Below are 12,074 nucleotides of genomic sequence, written 5' to 3'. Positions count from 1 at the left end.
TGGATATATAATTACTGCCTCAACCATCAAAGTGTCATGATCCTTTGTCCCTTGTCCCCTCAAGTGATCACCTCTTGTCCCCTTGAGTCTGATCTTCTTTGAGTACTGACCAAATTTTTTAAAAAAAAAGGTTTGTAGGTTAAGTGCCTACAGTCCATCTGCAGACGGGTTCTAGAATTGCTAAGATCCCCCTGAAATTCGGACCTCAGTTGGAGCATTTCCTAGAGATTCTGTTCTTTGCATTCACCATAGGTGTGTCTGTTTCCAAACAGAATCCGTTGAGGTGTTCAAAATAAGGTAGGTAACTAGCCGACGGGCAGGCCTGCACCTGAACATAGCTCAGAAGCAACTATGGTTGCCTCAAGATGGCAAGCTGAGAGCAGAAAAACAGTAATAAGAAGTCACAGATATATTGGCACTACTGACATGCAAATTTAAAAATAAATACATAAAAAAAGAAAAAGGTCACACGGGTGATGAGACTGGTGTTGGAGCATTATATGCCTGAAACGACTGCATTATAAAGCAGGAGCAGATAGCTGTGCATTCCACTGAAAACTAACCCAAGCCCTAGCACACCTTAGGGAGTGAATGAAACACTTTACTGCCTCTAGCATCACATGCAGAAACCAGACCTGGCTCACAGGAGCACGCATTTGCCATGAAATGACACTACCTTCCTTCTCAATGTGCTACTCAGACCAAACGGGTATGAAAGTGGTTGGTTCAGAGAAGTTTGCGTTTTCACTCTCTTCTGTAGTTTGAAGGAAAGAGGGCCTTTGATTTTTCACCAGTGAAGAAGCTAACAAAAGGCGGGTTGTTTTTCTTCTTTTTTTTTTAAGGCCACATGAAACTCATTATTAAATGCCGGAACTCTGCTCCACTGCCTCACTAGTAGACTTTAATGGTTTGCCTCCTGTTCAGTTTGATGAAACAAAATCTACGTTATCCTCTTAACTTGCATAAGTTGAAACTGTGCTCAAGATTTTTTTCTGGAAAATAATGTCCTATTTTCTCTTGGCCCAAGAGCACAGAGTACTAAGATCATGGCTGATAGCATGAACAACGGGTTAGTGCCTCCAATAGTTAGCTGCTTTGATTTCACTCATATATCACAGAAAAATTTAGAGATTAAAAAAAATCCTCCTTCGGATTGGTCAATGGTTGGAATCTTCCACAAGTGTGTGGGGAGCAGAGAGTATGTTAGTTAAAGAGGGGGCCAGTATGACAATAATAGTTGGAAATGATTACACTGGACAAGAACTGAGTGTTGAAAAGTAGGTAAAGGGATACACATAACAACTTTTCAGAATCTGTACTACAAATCACATGTGCAAAAGGAAAGAGGGAGAGAGGGAGAGCGGGAGGGAGAGAGAGAAAGTACCTGCCATAGTGGCAGGCTGGGGGTGGGGTGGGGGTGATGAGAGGAAAACTAGAGACATTGGTGCTGGGAAATGTACACTGGTCGAAGGATGGGTATTGGAACATTGTATGACTGGAACCTAATCATGAACAGCTTTATAAGGGTCTATCTCACAGTGATTCAATAAAACAAATTAAAAATCCTCTTCCTTCAATATGGACTAAGTAATACAGATATATAAAACAAGAAGTCAAGACTGAAATAAGACTCAGAAATCCTTGACAGAGTTTAGCTGTTTGAAATGCTAACACAAAATTCCAAAGGACTTTCCTTCTAACTCCAAGTAGCATCGAAGACAGCTTTTCCAAGCCTTTTCTCTGTAGCATGACACAAAACTCCTGGTTGCTACTTTCCTTAGAAATGGCATAAATAAGTCTTTCTTGATTCTTCTACCTTATATTTCATATATATTCATGTCAATTCTCCTCTTCTTTGAAACTCTGTCATTTGTTTCACAATTAGCTCTAAAATTGACCTCATCCAAGATTCCCATGGTTACTTTTTTCTTACTGATAAATCTCTTTAGCTCATGTACACATATTCAATGGGCAGCAAGCTGATGTGATTCCCCAATTATTCTTCTTTTTATGTATCTAGAGTGAACATAAGTCTCTTGACTAGAGTCGAATTTCAAAAATCTGAAAAGCAGTTCAGTGTCAAGTTTCATCCCTTAGCCTGACCCATTTTCCTGTCAAAGAAAGGCCTACTGAGTAATCTGTCCCAGTCAGCCAAATTAACAAAATTAGGCATAGAGCCCCAGTGTCCTGACTTTTAACACTGGATTTTACACCATATTCTGTCATCTGTTTCATATGCATCTCTTCAGAACACCATAAATATACACAAGTCTCTCAGTACATGCCAGTACAATAAACCTAACAGAGAACATAAGCGAGAAACTGAAGCAAAGACACGGGAAGGAGAAAAGTCATTTTCTTACTTCTTTGCATGGTGCCACCCTCCGGACCAGTTAATGGCGACTTTGCACATTCCATCAATCAGGCACTGGGCGGCTGTGATTGTAGCCCCTCCTACAGCTGCTGCGTAGTCAAAGATTCCTTCAGTGGCTGGGCAGTCATAACCTTAGGGCAAACACCAGAGGATCTTGTTAAAAGACTAATTGTAGAAAGAGGAGTGATGTGATTTGTAATAAAAAATAGCTGTTCCCTGAGCAACACAGGTTTGAACTGCAGGGCCTACTCATTAGTGGATTTTCCTGTAAACAGACACTGAAAACTGAACGCACTGATTCAGTAAATGTTTTCCTTACGGTTTTCATAACATTTTCATTGCTCTAGCTTACTTTATTATGAGAACCTAGTGTACAATACACACAATTTGAAATAACTGTTAACTGACTGGTTATATTATGGGTTAATCTTTCAGTCAAAACTGGGTTATTAAAATTTACATGCTTGGGGCAAGCCAAAACTTCTGTATGGGTTTTCTATTGTATAGGGTATAGGTGTATTTGACACCATTAACCCTAAGATTTTCAAAGCTCAACTGTATGCATTTTGATCTTTCTTGGTCACCATTTTTTTTCTGGCATACAGCTCCTAAAATTCTTTTGTCATGCCAATGATGTGAATGTAAGTAAAAAAAAAAAACACCTAAGGATGGAGGCTAGTTGTGAGGGAAGCTACCACTAGATTAGAGGGTTGCAACTTTCAGACCTCCCCCTGACCTCCAGGGAGAAGAAGGGGGTTGGAGACAGAGTTCAATCATTAAAAATAGCCAGTGATTTAGGGGCCGGAGCGATAGCACAGCGGGTAGGGCATTTGCCTTGCACGCGGCCGACCCGGGTTCGATCCCCGGCATCCCATATGGTCCCCCAAGCACCACCAGGAGTAATTCCTGAGTGCAAAGCCAGGAGTAACCCCTGAGCATCGCTGGGTGTGACCCAAAAAGCCAAAAAAAAATAGCCAGTGATTTAATTAATCAAGCCTATGTAAGGAAAGCTCCAAAACAAAACAAAACAGAAACTCAAAAGGAGAGAGTTTAGGGAACTTGCAAGCTGGTGAGGACAAGGAAGGGTAGGGTACCTGGACAGGGCAGAGGCTCCCACTCCTTTACCTCTCCACCTTGACTTGTCTGGCTCTTCCACTGGTTGTTTCTCAATTATGTATAATGTCCTTTCCCACCAAGCCATTCATCTGTAATGTGGGCTTAAGCAACTGGAAGGTTTTCCCCCATCTAATTCATCATTGAGTTTTTGCTCAATTCATACACTTGGTTTGCTTGTTGAGTGAGACATATCCGGCTAAACCAAGGGATTAAAATTGTGCTTACCAAATTCTGAAACAGTATTAAAGAGAATCAGGAGAGTTATTTAAAAAAATGAAGTAGCTATTGGGTCAGAGCAATAGCACAGCAGGTATGACCTTTGCCTAAACTGGTTCGAACCCTGACATCCAATATGGTCCCCTGAGCATTACCAGAAGTAAATCCTGAGCATTGCCAGGTGTGGCCCAAAGCCAAAACCAAACAAACAAAACCTGTGAATAAATCAAGGGCGTCCACCTCTCATGTCTGCATGGTAATGACTTTACCTAGTCCATATTCTATGGAGTCCGGATGGTCATCGTCTCCTTCCTGGCTGACCTTCTGGAGATGCTGCAGATAGGCGTCGGTGTGGAAGGTGGCCATCTCCTCCATGGAGGCCACTTTGGGTTTAACTATCCTAATAATAACAGAGAACAAAGATAAGGGAATAAGTCAAACTCACAGCATGCTGGAAGCAGGAGTCAACTATATAAGCAGGAGTAGAAAATATAACTCTCCACTTCTGGTTTCAGTAAAGGAACAAATGCATTCGGTTCCAAGCATTCCATCTCAGAATCACCTGCATCCCAACTTGGGGTCTGTAATTCCTTTCTTTTCTTGATGGGGTCCCCTCTTCTCTCATTCATATTTTCTAAATAACACTATTTTTATTTAAAAAACATTGTTTCTCCATTATACTATGTAGATCTGATTTACTTACATTTATGGTAATGACTCCATTAAGAAGTGATAAGAGGATAATTTTCCCCTTGAGCTTTTAGAGAAATTAAAATGAGTACATTTAATTTAAATAAATCACGTAGGGCAAATTTTACTTCCTGAGTTAACAATTTTCACGACAAACCAGGAGATATACTTGCATTCGAATCAGCTCCCAATTGTACCACATAAAACGTTCAATTGAGTTATTTTAATAGACATTTTAATTTATAATATACAGTCATGAATGGGGGACACACCCAACAATGCTCAGGGCTTATTCTTTCAGATATCTCCTGGCAGTGCTTGTGGTTCTGGGGATCAAACCTTTCATAAAGTTGGCTTTATGAAAGGCAAGTGCCTTCATTTCTGGGCTATCTCACCAGCATTAATCAAAAATTTTTAATTAGGAGCCAAAGGAATATGTTCCTTCGTAGATCTACATTGCTAGCAGTGCAGATACTACACTTGAGTATTTTACAGCCTTGAGTATTCTGACTGTTCTGCAGCCCAGTTTCCACATCTGTAACACGGAGAAAAGTTAGGAATCAATGTGAAGCTTAAATTGTACTTTGTACAAAATGTTTTGCGTTAACATTCATCATTCTCAATATTAGCACTGCACTGTAGCACTGTCATCCCATTGTGATTGATTTGCTTGAGTGGGCACCAGTAACGTCTCCATTGTGAGACTTGTTACTGTTTTTGGCATATCGAATACGTCACGGGGAGCTTGGCAGGCTCTGCTGTGCGGGTGGGATACTCTCGGTAGCTTGCCGGACTCTCCCAGAGGGATGTAGGAATTGAACCCGGGTCGGCCGCTTGCAAGGCAAACGCCCTACCCGCTGTGCTATCGCTCCAGTCTGATATTAAGGTTTAAAACAAAGTTTTTTTACATTTGGTGCTTCATATTTGCTTCTGAGAGGGAGAAGAAAAGGAAAAAAGTAGGAACTGGGCTTTGCTTAGAAGTTCTCAATCAGCACCCACAAGAGCTGATAACTAGAAATGACTGAAAATACAGAGCTGGAGCGATAGCACAGCGGTTGGGCATTCGCCTTTCACGCGGCCGGCCGATGTGAGTTCGATTCCTCCGCCCCTCTCGGAGAGCCCGGCAAGCTACCGAGAGTATCGAGCCCACGAGGCAGAGCCTGACAAGCTACCCGTGTGTATTGGATATGCCAAAAACAGTAACAATAAGTCTCTCAATGAGAGACGTTACTGGTGCCCGCTCGAACAAATCGATGAGCAACGGGATGACAGTGAGAGTGACAATCTAACAACAGAACTCGTCACCTGTAATCTCAGGATATATATTTCCCATTTCCTCTTCCTGACTCCAGCTTTGCCACTACTGTTCTGTAAAGCCACCAACAGGGCCAGTGTATGGACTATCAGAAGCAGCAGCACCTGGGAACTTGTTAGAAAGACAGAGTGGCAGCCTGGCCTCAAGGACACTGGATAAGAATGTTTATTTGTTTGTTGTTTGTTTTGATGCCACACACAGTTGTGCTCAGGAATGTTCCTGGTTGTGCTCAGGGGATTATAAACAGTGCTGGGGATGAAATCTGGGTAGGCTGCATAAGAAGCAAGCACTTCACCTGCTGTACTATTGCTCCGGACCCCAGACTTCACAATTTGACAAGATAATTCATAGGCACATTCCGGTTAAAGAAGACATTACCTAGTCATAAGAAGGCAGTACTGGGTTTTTATATTTCCTGAATAGAAAAAAAGCCATCTGTTTGTTATGAATCAATACAACTATCTAGGCTATATACCTCAGACTAAAAAATCAAATATACACAGGTTAGTTTGAGAATCCTTGCTTCTTCAAAATAACTTGTTTACACCCTCACACACGATAAATCCGTTTCAATAATTTTTTTCAGTTCATTTGCGAAGCATGTTTCTAAGCCTTAGCACTCTTCCACTCATGTAATAAAATATTTACAAAAGCCTCCCTAACAGCAAGGATAGTTTTTGACTTAAAATTTATTGTAAAGCTACTTTTTGAAATGTTGAGTATCTTGAATGGAAGGTATGCCATATTTTTTGTTTGCCAACCATATGAGTCAAAAAATAGTTGAAAAGCATTTCCTTAAAAAGGTACTCAATTGGGAACCGAGAGGTAGTACAGGGGTTAAGGCACTTGCCTTGCATGTGACCAATCTGGGATTCAATCCCTGGCACAGAACATTGGTCCCCCAGCACTGCCAGGAGGAATCCCTGAGCATAAAGGCAGGATTAAGCCCTGAGCACTGCTGGGTGTGGCCCATCTCTCCAAAAGAAAGGACTCTAAATAGAAAATTTTATTAATAGTAGCATAAAATTTGAATCCTACCACACTATTTCCAGCTCGTGGGAGATTATTGGAGCATGAAACACTAGCTGGTAAAAATAGATACCTTTTAGCCAAAGAATGTTACAAATAGTTACAAATAGTTACAAATAATCCTATGAGTGGCAACTATTTTCTCCCAAACTCATTGAAGGGAAGCGCTTAGGGGGCTGGAGGGATAGTTGGATTCCTAGCATCCCACAAGCGCGGGAGGTAGTAATTCCTGAGTGCTAATTCAAGAGTAACCATGAGCATCGGACTGTGGTGGCCCCCAAACAAACAAACAAACAAAATATGCACTTAGCTCTCCGCTGAGTACTGATATAGCTGTGGAAGTTGTGCTTGGCCTTGACTTATCTCCAGGTTCACTCATTAAAGTGTAGCTATGATCCTGGCGGTGGTGTCTGGGGAGACACCTAAAAGAGCTGGAGCCGTGTCTCAAATGCTTTAGGCCCTGAGGTCCATCACTGAAGCCCATCCACCCCCACTCCAGTACTGCCAGTCAGGTGTGGCGGTGCTGCCTTCCATCACTGCTGGACCAGGGTACTCAACCATCAAACCAGTTTTGTGCCCACTGAGTGTCCCTTTAGCCCCCAAGCACGCAAAGCTCGGAGGTTGTAAAGTGTTTTCAAGTCTTAAATACAGTGCTTAAAAGTTTCAAGCCGACATCCTGAGATCCAGCCCCGGGCAATCCCCAGGACTCCCAAGCTGAAAGGATTTTCCACCCACTCCTAATTTTAGTATTCCAAACTATTCAGCTCCAAATCTGCACAAAGCATCTACACCTCCAGTACTTTCACCCTGAATAACAAAAGGCCCTTTTTTAGTGGCTCTTTAACTGCTCCAAGCACTTCTTTCAAGTTTCCTTAACTCAAGAGTTTTAAACTGGTTTAGAGGCCGATTAAAAACAATGTGAATTGCAAAAGGCTAAACAATGCCCTAATCTCCCTAATGAGTCCTCCTGCGAAGCAGGACGTTAAGACTAGGGAACACCTATGTCCCTTGCTCTTTTGGGGAATGGCAACTTACCTCATTTGCTTATGCAGTGAATATGCTTCAATCAAAGAATGTACCATACTGGCCTGAAAAGATCAGAAAAAGAAAAGACATCAATAGTCTCCTAAATGTTTAAGTCTGCGCGATTGCGTTGACTTAACCATCCCAAAGTTACTTTTCGCGTCATCTTTCGGTGTACTGCAACAGTCACAAAGCACCTAAGACAATATAGTAACCAAGTATCCACATCGCTAAGGCGGAACGCACGGGGTTTTAGGAGGCGATGGGATTCACTTGTGCGGTTTCTTCTCCAACGGCTTCAGGGATCCCTTGGCGTGGAAATGCCTAGTAGTATATATCTCGAAGAGAGAGCTGCCTCTCCACGCCATGCCCTCCTCCGCCCCTCCACCTGTCCTTTGGAGCCCGGGTGCCTAAAGCCCCCGCTCTCCCAACTAGAAGAAAACACTTCCTCTAATCACCTGGTCTAGCTGCCCACATTTCCAGGGAAGATTTTCCCCAGGGGATTCACCTCTCCGCTGCCGAACGCCCTCCAATCCACCGTTCCTCCGTCCTACCTGGGAAAGCCCCCCCCAGTCTGTCCACCCCAAACCTTTCTTACCCGTTTGGGGACTTTGGCCAGGGAGTCGCACATGCGGATATATTCTGGACTATAGATGTACACGGGGGGAAGCGAGTGGCCACTGTGGGCAGCTTTCCCTGGCTCCTCCATCTTCTTCTTCCAAGGCTTCCGAAGCCCCCCGTCAGGATCCGGCTTTTTTTTTTCGGACTCAGCCCGGGCTCAGGTTCCTGCTCCTCTCTCTGTTCGGCCGCAGGGGTGCTCCCTGGTCAACATTCCTTCCTAGTCTTGCTTGTGATCACCGGAGACGCTCTCCTTCATGGGCCTGGCCAGTCCGGAGCCCCCTCACGGAGTGACCCTAAGCGCCACACCCGGGAGAATAAAGCGAGCCCCAATAACTGACAATTCGGATAGATATTCTTGAGGGCAGCAATCTGCACGGTTAATTCTACCCATCCTTGTTGCCCTACGGGGCCATTTGAAACGAGGTCAGGCTTGCTACAGAGCATGCTGGGAGATGTAGTTTCGATAGCGCTGCAACAGCGGAAGAGCCGCAGCTCATTCCTGCAGTAGCCCCGGGTTTGAGTGTTAGCGCTCAAAGACAAAAAAGAAAAAAACACCCTTGATTTTTTTTTTTTAATAAACCGCGTCAAACACGCACGAAAGGGTAGACTCGATTGATTTACCAGGAGCGCAGCACCGGCCAGCTCTAACAACCGCGTTCTTAGGGTGGGGGGGGGGGTAGCAGAGAGCCAATGAATGGTACAAACGGTCTGAAAACTTCACACAGCCAATTCCGTGCTGCTACGTTAGTTATTGGTTTTCATCATTAACTGCCCGTGTTCAGGTAAGAGTTCAAATATCTGTAATTGACTTGAAAACGCGAGCATTTTTTTCTAAGGAGAGTACCCGGGAGATCCCATCCAGATCAGGATCTCAAATTACTCATTGGAAAATCATGTAGAGTAAGGGTCGAAGCAGATACTTACGGTGATGCCTGGAAGCTTCAGTATTTCTTGCCTCCGTCTTTTTGCTTCTTCAGCCATACAAAGGTTAGGGAAATGTTGTAGGTTTGATGTGAGGGCCCACACAGTAAAGAGAATCCTAAAGCGGGTTTGGAATCCCCATCAATATTTCCAGGATCTGGGGCTGGAGCGATAGCACAGCGGGTAGGGCGTTTGCCTGGCACGCGGCCAACCCGGGTTCAAATCCCAGCATCCCATATGGTCCCCCGAGCACTGCCAGGAGTAATTCTTGAGTGCATGAGCCAGGAGTAACCCCACAGGTGTGACCCCAAAAAAAAAAAAAGAAAAAAATATTTCCAGGATCCCGTGGACTCCTATGACCTTATATATAAGTATATGATAATACAGGAGTTAAGGCACTAGCCTTGGACGTGGCCTGTCTTGGTTCCATCCCTGGAATCGCATATGGTACTCCAAGCATTGCCAGCAATGTTCCCTGAGCATAGAGTTGTAAGCAAGCCCTGGGTACCACCCGCATAGCCCTCCAAAACAAAAACAAAACAAAAACAAACAAAAAGAAATAATGATGCAATGATACTTTAAACTAAGAAGAGGGCAAAAGAAACAGAGTGGGGGAAACAATGCACAGGGTAGGTTCAACAATAGGATTTCCTTTCTACTTAAATATTAGGAGAGTTACTTTTTTTTTATTCATCCCGTTGCTCATCGATTTGTTCGAGCGGGCACCAGTAATGTCTCTCATTGAGAGTTATTGTTACTGTTTTTGGCATATCCAATACGCACGGGTAGCTTACCAGGCTCTGCTGCGAGGGCTCGATACTCTCGGTAGCTTGCCGGGCTCTCCGAGAGGGGCAGAGGAATCGAACTCGGGTCGGCTGCGTGAAAGGCGAAAGCTATGCTGTGCTATCGCTCGAAACTCAAATTTAAAGTTTGGGGAAAACAGATTAGTAGCAACAATGTAAGGAAGAGGGAATGAAGAGAAATTTAACATAGGCAAAATAGACATGAGTCTTACTGTGTAACATTAGGAAAAATGCTTTAGGTTTAATAGATCAGTGGTTAGGCAGTTATCTAACCCATTTTCCCCATACAGAGAAGAGGCCATTAAATGAGTAGCTGATATAACCCACGTAACATGGCTTCCTCTACTGGACTGTCTAATAGCAAAATCTAACTTTACATTTAAGAACTAAACTCCTGGTTTCACACCCCTTCTCCATGTTTCATAGCTCAATAAAGATACCAACATCTATTCAGTTGCCAATTGAGTCTGTTCAATATTCAGGCCCACTGCTGCTGGGGGCTACCAAGGTGGGCATAGGTTGGCGTAGGTGGTATTATGGGATTGAACTGGGGCTACGTACAAGCAAAACAGGAACTCTAGCCTTTGAGCTCTCTCCTTGGGCCTTTTTAAAGTCTTGCTGGCCTATAATTAACTTTTCTTGAAGCCACCAGAGTCAGCCACAAAAAAACCTGTCAATTAGAATCAAACCTTGTTTCAAATCTTTCCCCACACCATCTTTGATTCAGGAAGAACAGCGAAATTTTGGGAAACACCTGTTTGTGGAAGTCAAGAAGAGAAAAACATGCAAAAATATAGTTGGGGTCTGGGCCTGGAGAGATATTACAGCAGGTAGGGTGCTTGCTTTGTATGCAACTGCCCCTAGTTTGATTCCCGGCATCTCATATGATCCTCTGAGAATGCCTGGAATGATTCCTGAGTGCAGAGCCAGAAGTAACCCCTCAGGACCGGCAGGTGTGGTTTAAAAAAAGGTAGTTGCCCGTGAGAAGTATGTTACAGTTTCAAGAGATTCAGAGTTTTAAGAAGGAACAGACCTAGTAAGAATGTATTACAAAAGGGTCAAAATATCTACAATAAAGAGCTCCCTGTTGCTATAGGAAATAAAGGGTAAAGTACTGAAGGAAGTCAAATTGTAAGGAGTGGGGCTGGAGCGATAGCACAGTGGGTAGGGCGATTGCCTTGCACACCGCCGCATGACCCAAAAAGAAAAAAGAGAAAAACTATTGTAAGGTCAACATTGTCAAGTACAGATTCTTTTTAAAAGAAATTTGACTGTGAAAGTGAGTTAAGATATTAGCCTGAAGTGATGTCAGAGCCAGAAATGACTTTTAGGATAACAGAGAAATATGTATGTTTAGAGACAGCAAGGACAGAGTCTCTGAGGCATAGATTTTGACTAGAAGAGAAAATCATGACAGGATGTCAATATAAGAAGGAAATGGAACTTGTCCTATTATGCCTTGATATATGAGCAGAGGAAGGATAAGGGCAGGATACAGATTAACAACTGACACCCTAAAATACAGACTGCAATTCTTGACATTAAAATTGATTTTTCTACATTCTTTCAGATCTAGCAACAGGTTAGTTGAAGATTGCAACACTTGAACATCACTTCTAAACTCAAAGTAGTATCCAGGTTTGGCATACATGTGGCAAGATGACTATGGAAAGATAAACTGACAGTATGTTTCTACAGCCAAACTCCCAAGGATGCTGTCCTGATCTCGATTAACACAGAACACATACTATACCACAGGCCCCTAACCTCAATTTCCTGCAGACTTGATCCCTATAGGGTCCCTAAACTGGGAAGAAATCTCTGACTGATTTCCAGTTAGCTTATTTGGGGGGTTGGTTTTTGGTTTGGTTTTGTTGTACCTGGCAGTACTAAGGGCTGACGCCTAGCTCTGTGCTCCTCACAGCAGAGGAGATTTTGACCTTTGTGTAATACATTGTTACAAGGT

General features: G+C 43.3%; 1 protein-coding gene across 1 annotated transcript in view; it reads right to left on the bottom strand.

Annotated features, from left to right (window-relative positions):
* Positions 1-8,793, bottom strand: part of HDAC8 (histone deacetylase 8) — a 388,207-nt gene extending 379,414 nt beyond the window's left edge. The window contains exons 1-4 of the mRNA XM_055122721.1: positions 8,362-8,793; positions 7,776-7,828; positions 3,976-4,106; positions 2,364-2,505 (exon numbers count right to left, since the gene is read on the bottom strand). Coding sequence (XP_054978696.1) covers positions 2,364-2,505; positions 3,976-4,106; positions 7,776-7,828; positions 8,362-8,472 — 437 coding nt within the window. The 5' untranslated portion in view covers positions 8,473-8,793. The remainder of the gene's footprint in view (positions 1-2,363; positions 2,506-3,975; positions 4,107-7,775; positions 7,829-8,361) is intronic.
* Positions 8,794-12,074: the final 3,281 nt, after the last annotated feature.

Source organism: Sorex araneus, chromosome X, assembly GCF_027595985.1.
Source record: "Sorex araneus isolate mSorAra2 chromosome X, mSorAra2.pri, whole genome shotgun sequence".
Lineage (NCBI taxonomy): Eukaryota > Metazoa > Chordata > Mammalia > Eulipotyphla > Soricidae > Sorex > Sorex araneus.
The sequence above is the reverse complement of the archived record's forward strand: the minus strand, read 5'-3'. Positions and strand labels throughout refer to the sequence as shown.